Source organism: Buteo buteo, chromosome 7 (genome assembly GCF_964188355.1).
Source record: "Buteo buteo chromosome 7, bButBut1.hap1.1, whole genome shotgun sequence".
In the NCBI taxonomy this organism is placed as follows: domain Eukaryota; kingdom Metazoa; phylum Chordata; class Aves; order Accipitriformes; family Accipitridae; genus Buteo; species Buteo buteo.
In genome coordinates this window covers 18,284,098-18,303,774 of record NC_134177.1, presented here as the reverse complement: position 1 = coordinate 18,303,774, position 19,677 = coordinate 18,284,098, and the positions used below count along the sequence as shown (strand labels likewise).

The 19,677-nt window shown below is 34.3% G+C and overlaps 1 protein-coding gene across 2 annotated transcripts in view; it reads left to right on the top strand.

The window, feature by feature from the left end:
* RASA2 (RAS p21 protein activator 2) overlaps positions 1-19,110 on the top strand; it is a 53,161-nt gene extending 34,051 nt beyond the window's left edge. For both annotated transcript variants that reach the window (XM_075031774.1, XM_075031776.1), the window contains 16 exons: positions 366-464; positions 2,917-3,073; positions 4,352-4,500; positions 5,848-5,962; positions 6,415-6,489; positions 7,219-7,342; positions 8,737-8,843; positions 10,158-10,244; positions 10,336-10,413; positions 10,857-10,930; positions 12,178-12,284; positions 12,566-12,648; positions 13,554-13,762; positions 14,985-15,088; positions 15,663-15,852; positions 16,735-19,110. In XM_075031774.1, the coding sequence (XP_074887875.1) occupies positions 366-464; positions 2,917-3,073; positions 4,352-4,500; positions 5,848-5,962; positions 6,415-6,489; positions 7,219-7,342; positions 8,737-8,843; positions 10,158-10,244; positions 10,336-10,413; positions 10,857-10,930; positions 12,178-12,284; positions 12,566-12,648; positions 13,554-13,762; positions 14,985-15,088; positions 15,663-15,852; positions 16,735-16,765 (1,789 nt within the window). In that variant the 3' untranslated portion in view covers positions 16,766-19,110. The remainder of the gene's footprint in view (positions 1-365; positions 465-2,916; positions 3,074-4,351; positions 4,501-5,847; positions 5,963-6,414; positions 6,490-7,218; positions 7,343-8,736; positions 8,844-10,157; positions 10,245-10,335; positions 10,414-10,856; positions 10,931-12,177; positions 12,285-12,565; positions 12,649-13,553; positions 13,763-14,984; positions 15,089-15,662; positions 15,853-16,734) is intronic.
* The last annotated feature ends 567 nt before the right edge of the window (positions 19,111-19,677 follow it).

The window sequence follows — 19,677 nt, the reverse complement described above, 5'->3', positions numbered from 1 at the left end:
CTAGCAATTAGATAGAGATATGTAAATATATTGGTTAAAAAGTTCACTTGAATTACCTGAGAAGAACTGTGCACAGTTTTGGGGGTGGAGACTGCTCAGGATACATATATGTTGCCAATATCACTTTTATTTACTGATGCAAGATTTGCAACTCTAACTTTCACTGTTTGTTTCTTTATCTGTTCTTTATGGGTTAATAAGTCACTCATTTGATTCTTCTTGATTTAATTAGAATGGAGTGAGATTTCTAACATTTTCTGCCTGCATGCATGTGGATTAGTGCTGTAAGGCAGCTGTTGTTAACTTAGAAGATTTTTATTTCTCTCTGGAAGAAAAAAAAACCTAAGCAATGTTCTTATTTTCAGGGTTGACCTATGGAATAATGGAAATCTGGTACAAGATGTCTTTCTAGGAGAAATTAAAGTTCCTGTGAAGGTGTTAAGAAACGATTCCTTTCAAGCATGGTGAGAAATGGTAGCTCAGAAGTGAATTTGCTTCTATGTTGCAGATCTTCCCTTGCAAAGGATATATTCTATTCTAACTGTCCATTAAAATATGTCTTCCTATTCTAGTCTAGGTAAAATATCTTTCTAGAAAGTTTCCCTGCTCAATAAAGTAACCTTGTCATAGGGTACATTTAGGTCTTCTCTTACCCCAGTCTGCCCACTCCCACAGAATAGTTCATGCTGGTCTCTTCTGTCAGGTGGCTGGTGATAGGATGAGAGGAAATGGCCTCAAGTTGCGGCAAGGGAGATTTAGGTTGGATATTAGGAAAAGTTTCTTTACTGAAAGGGTTGTCAGGCATTGGAACAGGCTACCCAGGGAAGTGGTTGAGTCACCACCCCTGGAGGAATTCAAAAAGTGTGTAGACAAGGTACTCCAGAACATGGTTTAGTGGGCATGGATGATGGTTGGACTCGATGATCTTGAAGGTCTTTTCCAACCTAAATGATTCTATGATTCTATGTGTTTGAGGGGAAAGTGTGGAGAGTGAAGAAGGGAAAGACGAACATAACTATCTTTCAGTCAGCTTGCTGAATTTTAGTGATCTGTGTATGCTTTTCAGCCTAACCAGCAAACCTGGAACTTCTCAGAATTGCATCACTTGTAATTAAATTCCTAAGTCAGACTTCCAGAATGACTGATGAAGAGTTTATTTAAAAATAATCATTAAGCATGAATTTTTGTTTCCCACTTCCTTGGGGAGGTTCAGAAGATATTTTCTGGAACCAACCCAATGTCATTGCAGGGGAGCAGGTACAGAAATTTAAAAGCTGGAAGGGTAAGGTATGAAGGGAATTCAGGAAAGACCTCTGCTTATAACATAGCAGCAACTTCCCTTCTGAAGCTCTTGCAAGCAGAAGCCAATCTCTAGCCCCTTTACTGTCCCAAATGCTTAGTGGCAGGAAGTGATGAGTACAACAGATTCAAATGCCTCAAAGTGTGTAGAATATTCTGCTTTTAGTGAACCTTTTGGTATAGAGAACAGAGTGGAGGAAGTCCCCGTGTATCCACATAGAAAATGCATAGGAAGGAAGTGGGTAAATAGGATCTAAACGGAACACAGGTCTTGGCCAGGAACCATTACGGCTCTGCTCCATGTACCCACTGCAGGCTGCCAAGTGTCTTGGATGTGACAAAGTTGAACTCTGATTTTTACTCTTAGTGTTTGAATGTGATTCTAAGCATAATAAATGTTTGTGTTGGTATTTTCTGTTTTTTACATGGTGTATTGCAGACACAGGCTTGCTCTGCCAGTGCTCTGAACTGATCAAAAGCTGTATGAGCATATTAACATAATGACATGCCTCTATTAACAACCTGCTAAGAGAAAGGTTATATTAGCATGGACTCATTACCAGTGTATTGTGTTCATGTAATTTATTGTATTAACCTGACTCATGTCCAGTTCACTTGAAGCATCATCAATAGAGAGGTTCGTGTCTGCTAATATACTTTGTAGGCATACCTTGTATTGAACATCCTCATATCCAATTATGATGTGCTTTTCAAAAACAGTTCTGTGTCTTAAAATAACTAGTTTTTTATACTATTACTAATTTACATAAAAAGTTTTTTAATACAGCTGAAATACAGCAGATAAAATAGTATTACTAGTACTAAATACTGGGAAAATAAGCCTAAGAGTCATGTTGTCAAGTAGAGGTTCTCCTTGTAAATCAGTTTTACTTCGTATTGCCTTCATGGGCAATGCATCTGATTATTAAAAAAAGTCTGATCTCCTGATTGTAGAAGTACAAGCATAAATGATTGTAAAAGAATATTTGAAGATATTTCAGTTTGTTGGGCTGAATGTTGAAACTATACTGTGACACTACTTTAAAAGCTGTTAAAATTTTTGTAGGGCTGCACCTCCTGTTGGAATACAGTTGAACTACAGCAAAAGCCAATGAATTGTTGAATATATTTTGTATTGAGAGTAGGAAAAAAGCAAAATTTTTTTTTTCCTTGAATCTTACTTGTTTCTCAGGAATGCAGGCTGTTAATATTATGTATTTTTACTGGTTTCAGACTAGACCATTTAAATTCTTGACACTAGCTGTTCCATCTGCAGTGTCCAACACCCTAAATATAACCTAAATGTAAAATGGGAAGGTCCAGTGTAATTTCTAACTATTCCTGCTATCCCAGTTGAGCTACAAGACATATACTCTGTGTCACTGTTTGGAAAGTTACAAGAAAATAAATATATGTTTCATAATGTGCTAAAGGTGCATCAGATGCTGCTCCTTTTTTTCTTTTGTCTCCAGTTTTTTAATGTGAATTTTATTGCCAGTTTTCAGACTTACTTTATGTATACTGAAATAATTAAATATGATAATTTGCTTTATTGTAGAATTACTTGAAGTAATGAAATGTGAATCTAATATTTTAGAATTGACCTGTTGCTTTCAGGTACTTACTTCAACCAAGAGAAAATGGGAACAAGTCTTCTAAAACCGATGATTTGGGATCACTTAGATTAAATATCTGTTATACTGAAGACTGTGTACTTCCATCCGAATACTACGCTTCTCTAAGAAACTTGCTGCTAAAATCATCAGATGTTCAGGTACTTCTGTTGAAAACTTCTTTGAAAATGAAAACTTAAAATGAATTATGCAGTCCTGTATGAGACAATGTAAATTATGCAGCTCTGTGGTTAGGAGAGAAATGAAGTAGACCTTTAAGGTCCCTTCCAACCCAAACCATTCTATGATTCTATGCAGATCTAGACAATTTTTTTGTTCCTTTGCATGAACTACTTCTGTCACAACCAGATAAGCAGCTTGTAGAGCATTTACATCTGCTCCAAACTACCAAGATTTTCTTCTTACTTTAGAAGAACCAGCAGAGAGAGTGAAATAATCTGTGCTGTGTGACTGGAAGAGATATAAAATAGTTTCTTTTCATTGGTTGCTCTTTTCAACATTGTATTTTCCCACTGGCTGCTATTGGCCACCTGGATTTAGTGGTTTTCCAGAGATATTGAGTCATTATTGGCACTGAAGGGGCAGGTAATCACCTTTCCAAAAATGGTCTGCTTCAGAATTGATTTCTAATTCCAATTCTTCCGAATTGCTTCTGTCTTCCCCAGTATGTTAATCAGCATGACTGGATTTCTCACGTGGATGTGGTGACAAAGAGGGAAGCGTGGTAGATGGTTAGCCTAACGTTGAGGCAGGAATCAAATGATAGTAACCAGGCTTTATATTCCTAGGTCTTTTGTAGCCTTTCTTCACTTTAGTGTTGGCGAAGTACTGGCAGAGGAGTAGAAAGGTAAAGAGGAAGCAGATTGTGACTAAAATTATTGCTAGCCCGTATTCAAATACTTCTTCACTGGAGTTTAGGAAGTGCTGAGTATTTAGCTAGTGGCAGTCAGCAGCTGTCTTTGTTACTTAAATGAAATAACTTGATCAGTTCTTGTATTGAAATTCTCAACTGTAGAATGGTGACACACACTTTAGAAGTGAGGACTGTATTTTAATGTGCTCTTTTTATAGTTTTAGAAGTCCTATAAAGATATATGACATTACAGTAAAGCAATTGCTTACTGACTCTTACTAGGATTTGTGACAAAGCCACATTCTAACACTTTAGGGAGAATGAGAAGGGTGAGTAGGTGCTGAATTTCATTCTTAAATGTCAAGGATAGAGTAGATAATGCCAATTTTCAATTAAGTATTTCTGTAGAATGGAAACTTTTAATTGCCGTGTTATACAGCAAATGTTGAGACTTTCTGTTAAGAAGCTGGGTCTATAGTCTTGTTAGATTGGATCTGTACTTTGCCAAGTATGTGAAGAACATTTAACTACTTCACTCATGATTTCATATTCTGCTTTCTCACAGCCGATTTCTGCATCTGCTGCCTACATACTGAGTGAAGTTTGTCGAGACAAGTATGATGCTGTTCTGCCTCTTGTACGATTGTTGCTACACCACCATAAGCTAGTTCCATTTGTTGCTGCAGTGGCAGAACTAGATCTGAAGGACACCCAGTATGTATTTCATGTTTAGTGATGTCATGCCTTCTTAAATTATTCTTAGAGTTTCACAGGGCTTTGTGATGCAACATTTATAATAAGCATGTTGAATTTCTTCCTCTCAATGACTGTCTATTTTACCAATTCATTATTCAGTAATGACTGAATAGATTCATCTTTTAATGCTAGTTTATAAAAACATTGGTTAAAATCACATTGAAGCTGGGAGTCAGAGTTAATGATTGTGTACTGTTTGGTAAAACTTTCTTGGAGCTAGTATACAGCTGAACATAACAAGCTAGCAGGCTAGAGTTCTGTCTAAGAGCACATAGTTTTCATTTTAAAATGTCATAATTTGGCCACTCTTCAAATTTTACTGGTCACTAGATGGGTACTTAATACTTCTAAAATTGCTGAGAATCTTATCCCGTTTCCTTTAGTATGTGACTTAAATGAGGGGTACTCTTTTTCTGCAAAGATGCCTTGTAAGTAAGTAGGTGTCCTCCTGCATGCCTTGAAAGTAGCAAACACAAGTGTTTTACCAAGTAGCAGTGTATGGCCTGTGAATTTGCAGCTGTCTGGTTAGGAAAGAAATGAAGTAGACCTGAGTAGTGGCCACTGAGGTGCCCGAGTCATGTCCTGTGGAGATGTGGAAGGGATTTTGTCACCACAGGATGATTCATTTCAAAGCTGACTTACTCCAGATTTAAATAAGGTGAGACAATTTAACTGTGTAGAAGAGGTGACTCATGGAAAATAATTTTCTAAACTGCATTTTAGTACACACATTCCTTTCCATTATAATTGAACTGTAACAAAGAAAGATTAAACTAAATCTCTCAGATTAGAAAGACTTATTTTGCACAGCTGGCTCTCAGTTTTCTTCAACAGCTGTAATGAATAAAAAGCATAACCCTAGATTAAATGTTTTGGTTACAGTGTCTGAGTTTATCAGTGTAGTGTAGCTTTAAGATTTTTTTTCACCAGGACTACTGGAGGAAGAATTGTATACTGGTGAGGTCTAAGTCTTCAATATTTTGGAATTTTCTCCAATTGTTCTGTCTCACATTCAGCACTGGATTGTAACTTCCTTGCCTAAAACTTCTTAGGCTTTTCCTTACAGTTTTATTTATGTTTCTGGTTTTGCTAATAGCTGTAATAATATTCTTGTTTATTGCCTTTCTGTTCCTGAGTGCCACTGCAAGCTGGGTATCTAGATTCTGGAATTCCTGACTGAAATATATGAAAAAAATGTTTTCAAAAAATTAATTATTTAATAGCAAGATAAAGTATTAATCAGATTTTGTAACTGAGCTTCTTATTTTTTTCCCTGTTCAAATAACATCAGTTATTTTCTTACAGGGAAGCAAACACAGTCTTCAGAGGGAACTCATTAGCAACTCGGTGTGTAGATGAAATGATGAAAATAGTGGGGAAGCACTACCTAAAGGTTACTTTGAAACCTGTTATTGATGAGGTAGGTGATCCTACTGAAACGTTTTTCAGGATACTTAGACCACTGGGGTATCCAGTCTCTTCGATAGGCATTCTTCTTACAGCTCCCTGTGTGGTAGCAATCACTCAGGTGGGGGAATTCTAGAGGAAAGCTAAATTGAGCAATAATTGATTAAGTTTAGTGGAAGAAGCTGCTTTTTGTTATTTATGTTCCAGATGCTTGAAAATAGTCAATGACAGTTGCTTCAGCCTCTAACACAATGCAGAATTTACCCCCATGATGCTTTATGTAATTGATCCATGTAAAAAGATACACAGGAAAATGAGGATGATTATTGCATGCTGTTACGGGTAGTGAGATCCTATTTAGAGTTTCACTCCTAAATCTAGGACAGAATCTGGTTTTAAGTAGGTGCATTTCCGTGCTTTCTGTCTGAAAAATTGAACTCCTACAGTTTTGTTTGTTTGTTTCAGATATGTGAGTCTCCTAAACCCTGTGAAATAGATCCCATCAAATTAAGAGAAGGGGATAATGTAGAAATTAATATGGTGAGTTTCCAAATGTGTTTTTCCTAACTTAAACTTTCTCAAAATCTGATAGAAAAATATTTTAAAGAGCAGCTCCATGAAATGGAAAATGCATAACTTACAGTAGCAGTATAATTCTCTTATTCCAAAGTAAACAAAAGTTGTATTTTCTTATCCCTGGTTATGAAAACAGCAAAGGGAAAGTCCAATGGAAAATTGGATGGGGAAGAGAAACTAAACAGAGGATTACAGTCTTCCTTATCAATTTGTTGGGTGTTGTGATTCCTAATGGTCTGTACTCAGCATCCAGATAATGAAGTACCTAATTAGGACTGCTTTAACATTTTTCACTGAAGTTTTGCTTGCCACTTGCCTTTCACCAGAGGATGACATTTAAGGCAGTAGTTGCTGCAACAAACTAAATTAACATTCACTAGATATGTATGGGAAGTGCTCCTTCCTTGTAACATTGTCAAATTACAAAAACAGGGTTCGACAGATAGTTGTATATCGCCAGACACTGCTTATATACTTTAATATAAGTCAATATCATTAAAATATCTTTTAACACTAGTAATCCCATATAAATATTATGAGGCTTTTTAAATATGCACTATACTAAAATACTTAATTGAATAGTCAGGCAGCGTTTTGAAAAAAGGAATTGTAGTGTTATGTTTGTGTTCAGGAAAGAACCATAGAAATGCAAATATTAATGGTCTGAAAAAATACCTTTTTTCATAATTGCAGGAAAATCTGCGCTATTATGTAGACAAAGTATTCCGTGAAATTGTGCGGTCAAGTATAAGTTGTCCTACCCTAATGTGTGATGTTTTTTATTCTTTGAGGCATCTGGCTGCCAAAAGATTTCCAAGTAAGTGCTCTCTAAAAACTTTTGAACGTGGTGTTGAGAGTGAAATACTTAACTTCTGCATTTACCTTATGGGGATTGTTAAATTCTTGCCTTGTACAAAGCTGCGCCCCGAACTTCTTACCTTGACAATCAGGCATTTGTTTTTCTGTCAGTCTGTAAATTAAAGTAAGGCTTTGTGGTCAATCAGCAAGAATTTTGTATTTTCTGATACAAAAATGTAGCAGGTCAGAAACACTGCCAGACAGTAGCAAATAAGAAGTCGCCAACAAAAGTATTGAGATAATAGAAGAAAAGCACAAGTAATACAGGAGGTAATTTAGTTGAAAGTTATGTAAAATTTGGAAGAGCTGATCTGTTTATTGCTTCTAAAGAAGCAAGATGTAAACTGGAAAATAACTTTGGTATTTACATCTTAACTACATGAACTGCAGCTATGTTAACTATGACTAACACAGTCATAACTTATATGAATTTAGCTTTACTACTTATGGGTAGTTTTGAGGAGGGTGGATAATGTGAAATATTTAATGCGTTTGTAATGTGACCAGTATTAGAACAGTTTTATTCTTTCAGAATGGTTTTAATATAGGAAGAATGTGGTGGGTCTGAAATACTCTTGTACTTCAGTCAATTAAAATCTGAAATGTCATATAATAAGCTACAAATGAAGAATATACTTGTAATCTGGAGCCTTTCTCTGATTCATGTTTGTCACTGGAACTGACACCATATATTCCTCTAGTTAAGACAGTCCTTTCAGAATAGCTAACTTCCCAGACAGGTCAGGTTAAAGTAGTCATTAGAGTAAGAATGTGATCCCACTATATATCCCAGTGTAAAGGTGTAAATATACCCAAAATACTAAATGAGAAAATCCTCATTTACAGCATCAAAATTATATAACACTATGGTTTTTCTGATGCAACCTTGGAATTGGAATTAAAGTTGTTTGTATGTGTTGACTGCATTTGTTGTGCAGCATTAATGTATTTGAGTTGATCAGTGATTAGGTTTATGGGTGAATAAACCCAATAGCCCTAGTGTTCAAAGGCAACTACTACAGTATTTTCTCTTTTGGTTCAGCATGCATACAGCTGTACCTAATCACTATGTATGTTAATGCTTGCAATAATCTCATCATTCCTGGTAGTGGAGCTGATGAGCCAGTTTTATGAGAACAGAACTTCTGTTCAGAGAAATAAACCCTCCATTATAAGTAGAACATTTCTTACCATGATCACCTTTCTCATTTCATGCGCTTCATCATTGATTTTTCTATTCTGATTTGAAATATAAATGTCTCCTTTGATGTTATCTTAAGGATTTTTGTTGACTGTCTTCATTATTTCCTATTAAGTTTAGTGCATGTTACATTTCATGGTTTTTCTCTGCAGATGACCCTCATGTACAGTATTCTGCAGTGAGCAGCTTTGTGTTTCTTCGTTTCTTTGCTGTAGCCGTAGTCTCACCTCATACTTTTCATTTACGACCTCACCATCCAGTAAGTTCTGTGAAGCTTTGTTCTGTTCTATTCATAACAGTCAGATCTGTTTATCTGGGAAGGCATAGGTTACTTTTAGTGGGTCTGTAACTGGGAAATAAGATTACTAAATGTCTCTAGGTTGAGTTTTCAATTTTATACCTCACTGAAGGAACCAAGACATTTGCAGTTCTTTAAGCATCAAATTTCTCAGCCTTTATGCGGTGTTCTCAAATGATGTTGAAGAGCTATTGATATTAAAGACGCTGTGCCTTTTTTGGGGAATGTGCTGTTTTGTTTGAATAGCAACATGACTGAGGGTTATTTAAGGCATATGCCGAAACTGCATTGGTTCCATCCACTGTGGAAGTTAAATATCCAGATGTCACTTTTACTTTTAAAAAAATAATTTCCATTTGTGTCTTAAACAGAGGTTGTAGAGTTATCCAATAATTGGTCTGCATATTTATTATGGACTCCACTAGTTGCAGTGGATTGCCAAATCTTCCATATTCAATTTTCAAATTGTCAAGTAGATATGCATAAAAAAAGAATAATCTTCAAAGACAGGAATATAGAGAATAAATAAGAAAAAATACTGTATTATTTTCACATAAAATACAGAATATGTATGAAATTTTCTGCTCCAGAGGGGTTATCTTTATTAGCTTATTTTATCAACTTATGTGTGTTGTGCTTTCAAAAGAAAAAATCTACTTACTCACATTCCTTCCTTTGATATTATCCAGTTTGTTGAGTAAAAAGATTACGGGATTTTACCATTTGAGGGTTAAACATTTTAAAGGGAACAGCAAGGCCCCTTTCTGTGGCTATGTTTATAATCCTGTACTAAAAAGCAAGCAGTGAGGTAGCAAATAAATGAGGCAAAAGCCTTAAAGACAAAGTTTTAAGTTCACTTGGTATTATGAAAATTTCTACCGTTTGTCCAGCAATAGTTCATTATGTTTAGTGTTAAGTTTGAATAGCGCAGAAGCATTAGATGTGTAGTAATGATTACAGGATTTGAGGGGTTTGAGATCTTCTATAGGTAAAAATATTTTTCCAAGTACTAATGTTAAATTCTAGTAGCAGCGAGTAAAATATTAAACACTGTGCAGTAGCTTATAAAATACATTCACAAAGCACAGGTACTAATAGAGGACACTACTGCATATGCATTTCTTCTCTTTGGGCAAGGAAGAAAATGAATGAAGGTGTGTCAGATTTACTACACTGTGTAATATAATAACTTTTGTGGCATTTTTGTTTTTAAGTCAAAGATTTACTTGCAACAGTGAAAAAAAGTGACTTCTGAATTTTGTTTGTTTATTTTAGGATGCACAAACTTCAAGAACATTAACTCTTATATCAAAAGCCATCCAGACTTTGGGGAGTTGGGGAAGTTTGACCAAAAGCAAACTTGTAAGGCTACTTTCTTTCTTTCTTATTCTTTCTTATTTCATAGACAACATTCTTTGAAAGTTTATTTATGTCAATGTACCTTTTCTTTCAGTCAAGTTTCAAGGAGACGTTTATGTGTGAATTTTTCAAAGCATTTCAAGAAGAAAAATTCACTGAATCTGTTAAAAAGGTACCTTTTGAACTAGATTTTTTTTTTTGGTTGATGTATTTGATCAGTCTTAATTACTAGAAGGTTGTGTTATTGTTCAGTTTTCTACTAGAGAGAGAAAGAAAAATTGCAGGCTATTTTGGACTTTTCAACAAAATCCACACAATGGAATATATAAGAGTTATCGTGTACTAAACTAATTTAGTTTTTAAAAAAAAAAGTATAAGTCTTTTGAAACAGACTTTATTAGATCTGCTGTTGAGGAACTAATTAAAGAAATCTTGTGTGGCTTATGGGCATCCCTTGTTACATTGTTCCAAGTCCCTGCAATATATTTTGATTTCATCTGTTGCATAAAGTAATTGTTCTGTTCCAGGAGAAACTGTACGTGTATATTTGCAAAATTGCTTTTGGTTGTTTTGTGTTTCTGAGTTGTATATATTCCCTGTGTATTTTTCCTTAAGTTCCTAGATGATGTTTCCTCTACTGAAAGTAAAGAGCCCAGTGGTCTGAGTGAGCCAGTACATCTAAAAGAAGGGTAAATCTTGAATCTATATTGTGCAAAACAGAATTGACTTGACTGTTTTTTCATTAATGCCAGTGTCAGATTAATGCTTATTAAAATGTTTGATACACTGTAGAAATTATTATATTTGTAATCTGTGTTAGTTCTTAGTTAGTTTGCAGAATTAATTTAAACCAACAGCTGTAAACTTCCATAACTCATCTTTTAAATACCTTGGGAAAAAAATAATTAAAAGCAGCTTAACCTGTTAAAGCCTGTCTGCATTTCTGTTACAATTCAGTGTGTGCTCTGTGATGGTTTACACAGGATTGTGAAGTGTATTTTAAAAGAACATATTAATTTAATTTATAATTACTTTGCATGCTGTTCAAGCCCAGCCACCTGTTCTGCCTTTAAAGTAGGAGAAAAAATTACCTGTAATTGGAATACTAAACAGTAAATGATAGAATGCTTTTATAAAAATTGAGGTGAAAATCACTCTTTCAAAGAAACGAATTATTATTTTAATGTTGATCAAGAATAGCTGATGAATTAATTCAAATAACATTTATGGGGAAGAAAATACTTGCATTTCCCTGAGAAGCAGATTCATAGCCAGTAAAGATTCTGTGAAACAAGCATCCACATTTCAAACAAGGAAGAAATGTACCACTTACTAAAATACTAAATAGAAATGAAGGAGATGATTGTAGTGGATCAACACTTAGTTATAGCAATTTGGAAGCTAATATGTATTATAAATTGATGGCTGTTGCTCAAAAAAAATAGTTGCCAGTGAGTACACTTAAAGTGTACTGAATACAGTTTGTGTCTACCCTTGCTGTTGTGTTGTGTTCAGCATAATTTCATTTATATTCAGCTTCTGATCCAGAAAAAGTCAAGCACATTCACCTGTAGAAAGTGGCAGGAAATGGAGAATCTGGTAGTTGGATATACCTTAGTTTGGGGAAAAGTTGGAGTTCTGGATCTGAATAAGTATGTACCCACTCCAAATTTACTGTTACAAACAAGAGTCTGAATTGCATAGTTTTCAAACTCCTTTCCTGTTTATGGAACCCTGTACATGATCACCATATTGGGAGGTAATCTTGAAGATCTGTTTCGAACAACTAGTAGTTTGTTGGCTTTTTTTTTTTAAATCTACAATGAAGTAGATTTTTGTTGCTGCATGATGAACAATAATGTGTTATCTCAATAAATGGTTTTGAAAGCTCTTCAGAAGACTAATGGTTGCATTTCATTTGATTCTGTCTTTACAGAGAAATGTACAAAAGAGCTCAGGGAAGGACTCGGATTGGTAAAAAGAATTTCAAGAAGCGGTGGTTCTGTCTAACAAGTAGAGAATTCACCTACCACAAACAGCAAGGTAAATTATTTTACAGTTATTTTTTTCTCAGTATTTTCTAAGTGTTTGCACCTGATTTGTGCTTTTTAAAATGCATAATTTTTTTCTTTTCCTAAAGTACATAGGATATGTATGTTTGGTTACCTTTGCCCTGATTACCAAATGCTTCTGTCTGATTCATGTACATTTTCTCAATAATAACAATGCACATTTTGAGAACTTAACCTACAGTATCAGTGCTCTGACGTTATAAAACATTTTTTTGAAAATTGCTTCACTTTTCTGTTTACAATTTTTTACAGATAAAGAACCAATTTTCACTATTCCAATCAAAAACATCCTTGCAGTGGAGAAACTTGATGAGAGCTCCTTCAACAAGAAAAATGTGAGTTAAAAGATAGTTTGTATGTAATTCTTGATGTGTTCTTTAAATAAAAGATCATAATTAGCTTATGGAGTTACTGAAACCCTATTACTAAACACTTCAGCAAAAAAATCTTTTGAATCAGGAATAAAAAGCTGTATGCAGTATTTCCAAGTACTCTGAACATGGAACTTAACCTGGAGATTTGGATCTCTGCACCAACTTTTCTGACTGATTTTATGACTTCTGCCCCCCCTTTCCAAATTTCTGGAATGAAGGTTAAAATACTGTGACCTTAATTACAAGGCACTTTTATGTTAAGGTAGTAGTAGTACGTATTATATTATGTTCTTCTAGAAAGGTAATATTACCAAACTTAGATTTACTCCTTTTGATGAAAACTTCCTACAATACCTTCATCAGCTGAGACAGTTGTCTGTGCTCACAGCCTCATTCTGGACCTGTAACACATTGGTATTTCTGTTATAATCCAAAATTCTGAGGCACTGGTAAAAGTACAGCTGTTACCTAGGCTGAGGATGGCTAAAGGAGAGACTTCTGGGGCTCTTCTGTTGCTCTCAGGCTATGAAGAGTGAAGTCTGAGGTCGCATTTAAAGATATGTGAATAAAGAGGACAGAAAATGCATCATGTTCTAATTCTTTAAGGATTCCTTTTTGGATGAGGAAATGGTGTAGGCAGAACACAGGGAGCTGTTCTGGGTTTTTGGTTTGTTTTTTTTTTTACTCCTCAGTAGGGCTGTGTAGTAAAATGAAAGAGGTAAAAAGTCTTCCTTTCTCCCTTGTCTCACTTTCTGTCTTAATTTGGCTTTGTTGAATTGCCTGAGCGTTGAAATCTATTTTGACATATTCAAAGTTGCTCAATAACTGGATTTTTTGAGCGGAATATTGTTGCATTCCTTCTACAGATGTTTCAAGTACTCCATGGAGAAAAGCCACTCTATATCCAAGCAAATAACTGTGTAGAAGCTAGTGAGTGGATAGAAGCTCTTTGCCGGGTAACGAGATGCAACCAGAAGAGGCTTAGTTTTTACCATCCTTCTGCTTTTCTGAATGGGAACTGGCTTTGTTGCAAGGCTACAATAGAGAACACGGTGGGCTGTGCTCGTTGCACTGCGTAAGTTGATTTTCAAATGAAAATACATATGTTTTGTAGGACAAAGAATGCGTGATTCACTGTACAACTTGAAAATTTGAAGGCAAGGTGTTCCCTGTCTGCTTTAGCAAGTTAAGCTACTAAAAATACACCTTACTAATAAGTACTGGCTTTTACCAAGTCTGTTACTTCATCAGCCACCATATGAAATGAAGGTAACCAATTCAGCATGTAAATCAGAAATATGGAATGGTTGATTTCTTTCCATGCAGAATAATAGATTTAATAGCTCAAGTTAATTCAGATGCCAAGCTGAATGCAGAAATATGACATGCCTAGGTCACCTATATGAAATAATTGAAATACCTTGCTGCAGAGGGCTCAGCCTGGAAGTCTGTCTCTTTCCCTAATGATGTTGTCTTGTTTTATACAGCCACTTTTTTATTTTAACCTCACATGTTTTAAACCACAGTGTACTAAGAAAATCAGCTAAATAATCTTCAGTGTAGATTCTGACAAATCATTTGGGTTTTGTAGGTATGTCAGGAAAATGAGTAACTTCTTATAACGCGTTAATGCCTTTCTTTAAGATGCTGATTTCTGAAAACAAACAAATGCTCTGATCTTTTTTAAAAATAAAGTTATCCTTGACTGGATAGGTTGCATAAATTACAGTCTAAAGATCTCAGTCAGTGCTCTAAAATTCAGTGTAAGTCCTAGAAGATAACTGTCTGAAAACATGTATATATATAATACTTTTTCTATGTTACTCTGTTCATTTATTTTCATTAGGTTTCTCAACACTTCAAAAGACTCCTGTTACTAAATAACTTTTGGTTGGTTTTGTCTTTCTGGTTTTTAACTGTTCTGGTTTAGGAATGTATTGTGTCCTTCTGTTCTGGTTACCTTTCAAGTATAGTAGATTCTAAAAGAAGCGTTTAATTGTCATTTAGTAACAAGTAACCTTTGATATTTTTGAAGTATTTTTCTCTTGACATACTGAATAATAAATTCTATTGGAAAAAGTGTTTTTTGGTATTGCTGTATTCATTGCCCTCAAAAGTATATATGCCTGTTTCTATGGGATGTTTGCAACAAATGCTAAGTTTTGTGTAACAATTGTGAAGCTGAGTGATAGATGTGTTAGAAGGCTAAGTATATTGAAACAGAATTGTTTTTTACTTGCTTTCAAACATTTCAAGAATGACTTGCATTGACTACCTGTCTCTGTTTCACCTTTTAGAGATGTTCCTGCTGATACTCAAATTGAGATTGATGGAGACAGAGAGACAGAAAGAATTTACTCACTTTTCACTATCAACATGTCTAAATTACAGAAGTTGGAAGGTACTCAAATAATAAGAAGAATTCTAGGCCCATAATATCAGTTTTATGTCTTAACAATTTACCTGAAAATAATAGAGAGTGGAGACACAGGTTATATTTTTGTTGTCTTAGTGCTCTGGTATCAGACATTCTTCAGTCATGTCTTTACAGTAGATATCAGGCATGCACATTGTTCTAATTGAATTTGCATGTATGAAATATCTTTAATAGTCTAAACAGAGAGATAGCAAGTATAGCCAGTTGCTCTTCTGTCTTTGCTCTCCTTTTCCTGACTATGAAGTGAATTCTGTTGAACATGATTGAGCTGCAAGAAAGCATTTGTCTTCTGTTAATGTGAACAAGAGAGTGCTGGACACTCAAGATGCTGAGCCCAACCAGCAGAGAATAAGCCACAGAATTTTAAATACATCTAGTTGATACTGTGTCCTGCTTTTGTCTTAACCCATGTTAACCCATGTTACGTATAAGCTAGAGTTACTTTACAGTTCAGAATTTCAGACTCACCATTTATGTAAGAGTTAGATCTGTTTGTTAATTACCGAAATTCTAACTGGGATAATTGTAATTTTTGTAGAGGCTTGTGGGAGCATAGCAGTCTATCAAGGTCCACGGAAAGAACCAGATGATTATTCTAACTTCACAATTGAAGATTCTGTAGCAACTTTTCATACACTTAAACAGATAATAGATATAGTAGAAAAGCTGAATGAATCGCATGAAAAATACCGAAAGAAGAGATCATCTAGTGCTAAATATGGTAGTGAGTAAGTATCTTACATAATTTTGACATATATAAATGTGTATTTTTTAAAAATAAATCACAGAAGAAGGCCAGGCTTGTTGAGGTAGAGATAACTAAGATAAAGGTAGATTTAGACAACACAAAGACATAGAGAAAATAAGGTACATCATTTGTAGGAATGCAGCTTTTTACCAGTTGTCAGAAGATACAAGAAGTTGCTCTGGTGTGGGCTTCATTTGTGTTGCCGTTGAGATTCCCATAAGCGGGTGCAATGACTTTGTTGTTTCCTTGCAACTTAACATCTGAAGTGCACACAAAATAATCCCTAACTGTCTGCCTACCTTTTAATTTATTTTTTTTTAAATTTCAATTTTCAGGTAAGAAATAATTAAAATAGCACGTTATATAAGACTGTAAAGATTACACTGCAGAAACATATCTTTCATGCAGTATATTTACTGTTTGTAATTCACTTGCCATACTCAATGATAAATACTATTTCTGGTGAAGTTAAAAAAATCTGTTCTTTGGAGTACATTGTTGTTCCAGGCAGATTCTTTCAATTCTCTTCAATCCTGGCTGATACCTGTGGAACACCACTAGCAAGTTTTCTGATTTCTTCTTTGCATCAATAAGGCCTGATTCACCAGAAAAAAAAGACTGCTCAAACCCTGATACTACTAGTTTAGTATTTGACCCAAGTTGTTTAGAAAACTTGACTTTGATTTAGAGGTCTCACATGAACGTATGTGAGGTTTTTCCGCAAATCATGAAATTTCATAAGTAGTGGTAGAAATTATCCAAAAAATACAGGTTTGCTTAATAAATTAAAATTGTATGTTGAGAACTAGAAAGCAAATGTTAACCTTACAAACACTTATATATAACATTTTATTTTTTCCAGAGAAAATCCAATTGTTGGAAAAGTTTCCTAACCAAAACAAACTGTGGCACACTTGGATGAAAAAAAGAAACTGGAAATGTTCATGAGTGTTTTGGTGTTTTGTTTGTTTTTTTAAGTTCATTATGTGCATTTTTACAAAGTATTTAAGAATGAACATAAATGCTAGTTGTGTTGACAATCTATTTAATATTTAATAGAAAAATATCTACTTCAAAATCTGGTCTTAAGGTTTATTCTCATTTTGTTGAAGAACTTGAAGTTCCAGGTTCTTGAAGTAACAGGTGTGAATAAATCTAAATGTTGTTTTGCCATTGTTGTCTTATTGGAAAGAACTTTCTAAACAAATAAGCTTTTTAATGGAAGAAAATCCACACAGCATTTGTTGGTTGGATTACATCTCTCAATACATACACTGCAAACTTGAATGAGTTTACCTTGAGTGCCTGCCCTGCTGATATGGATCTTGAAGTAGAAATTCCAAGATACTAGGACATGGAAAAGATCTGAAGCTTCACACTCAATTCATTTGACTTTTTTCCTTGTATTAGGTGTTGTCAGGACAAAATCATGCAGTATGCTGCAAATAATCTGGACAGCAGATACCAGTGTTAGTTATGTTTTTAAGTACTAAAGAAGAAGAAATCAGGGAACTTATGTTGTACCTCTTGTTTACATTTGGGGTGAGTAATATATGGAGTGACATTAGACCACTATCTATTTTCTTTAGGATTTTTAAAGGTACAGATTTTTTCTTAATCTAAAAAGAAATGCAGGGTAGCAACATTCTTTTTAAATAAGTTTGCCTACAGATAGAAAAAATTAAATGTGAACAGATTGTGGTTAAGTACTGATCAATTTACATCATCCCATGTATGATTTTATTTCTTTTTTTTATAAAAAGTAATAACTAGGTCCAGCTCACCTTTTGACTACAGATCTAATAAATAATCTCTATTATAATCACTCAAAGCACTTTAGATATCTGGACTATCCCAGATTATTTTTAGATACTTTGTAGTATCTGCTTGTTATGATCAGTTGAATGATCAACATTGTTTTGTCTTTAAGCAATGCTTCAGTGAATATTTTTATATCTTTAGTTATATGGATTCGTATTAGCCACTTAACACAATTTTGAACTGGCATCCTTGAATTTAGTAAGATTAATTTTTGCTCACTTCATCTGAGAAGTTAGGTTTATGCTGAAAGAACATACATGTATATAACCAGGAAGAAGCAAAGGTGTCGTTGTGGCAACTTTGCTTCATCAGTATTAAATATAATGGTACTCCTTGGAATACTATTTTTAATAATAACAACTATATGTGGTACTTTTTTTTGAGCATTTGCTGTGGGGTCTTTTGTTGTTGTTTTGTTGGGTGGTTTTGGGGGTTTTTTTACAATCATGATTTGGCCAAATTAATTAGTAATGTAACTTACAAACAGAATAGACATCCACAATGCTTGAAACTGTAAGCTGTTTAAATTACTATACATTTATTATACTGTTGTAGGGAGGCTTTCTGTAATAGAAGCTGGCAAGACAGGATTGAAATCTCTTTCAGAATGAATGTAACTTGTTAGAATAACTATTTGGTTTAATACCAGACAAACTATTTTAGAATATCCAGGATTCAGTACTAGTGTCTGCAACGTCACAATCATTTAATCACCTCAGCTGTTTTTGCCTTTTCCTTTTTTACGCATTTGATGTATTTTTAAGGGACTTCTATTTGCCAGCGGTTGAAATTGGGGGTGGACGGTGGGGTGGGATAATGATGCCAAGAAATGTGTTTTGCCAAGGTAAAGTGGGTCGGATTAATTGCCATTAATAAAAAGCTGCCATTAAACAAAGTTGCATGTGATTGAGTGTCAAAGTTATGTTTTGCTGTATATGGATTAACCCTGTGGCAAAGTGTCTCTTCCTTGGAGCCATTTTCTGTTGTTCTCAGAGTCAAATTTATGAAAAATTAAATTGTATACTCTTGCAACATTTTTTTTTAATATGCACTTTTTTTTGCTTTGGTACTGGAATATCTAGGAAAAAACAAAGGCCATGGAATATTTGTGACCATTAAGATTTGATTTCTCATTTTATAATGTTTTAAAATGCAGTAGATGTTCTAGAATTTAATTAGGTACAAGTAGGATGATTAATAATAACAGTTGCCTTCATTTTGATTAGTGTAGAAAGATGATATTATTCAGTAAGTAGTTCTGTTAGGATTGTAAATTATCATTAGTTTTAATTTGTGTTATGATGATGTATTGTTGAATGTATTTTTATTTAAATTTTATTTTCTTATCAAGACATTAAAATGTTTTGTAACATTGCTTGAGAATAACTCACAAATAAATTACAACAAACTTGACATATGCTGTGTGTTTATTGTAAGGCCTGGCTTTTTAAAGTGTTAACATTTATCTGAAGACTGAATTAATAGGGGTTTACATACAGGAGTTAGGTGTAAAGAGATAAATCTAGTTGACAGGAAAAAAAAACAACACAAAATTAAGTTGAGGCATCTTGCATGGTCATCCATAGCATTGTTACATTCTAACTAAGATTGATGGTTGGAGCGAAAAGTGATAGTTAATCATTTAGCATGCATAGAGGCCGTAGTAATTTGACAGTTTTTAAAATGTTTGCAGTGACTAGTCTGACATATTGAAGGATGTCTAGTACTATGTTATTAGTGTTATATGACTAATTTTTTTTCTTGCTTACTGCTTTGTTTTTCATTACCTGTCCTGTGTACCAGTACCAGCTATATAATTTGTCAGACCTATTTTAAATATATTGCATATGGAAAGAAATAGTCTTTATTTTTCTCAATCCTCCTTCTTTATGTAATCTGGGCACTTTTTTTGCCACCTGTTCTCCCCTCCTATGCTTATGAGTATATTTATAAGATAATTTTGTAGAAGTGTGTTTTAATGTCT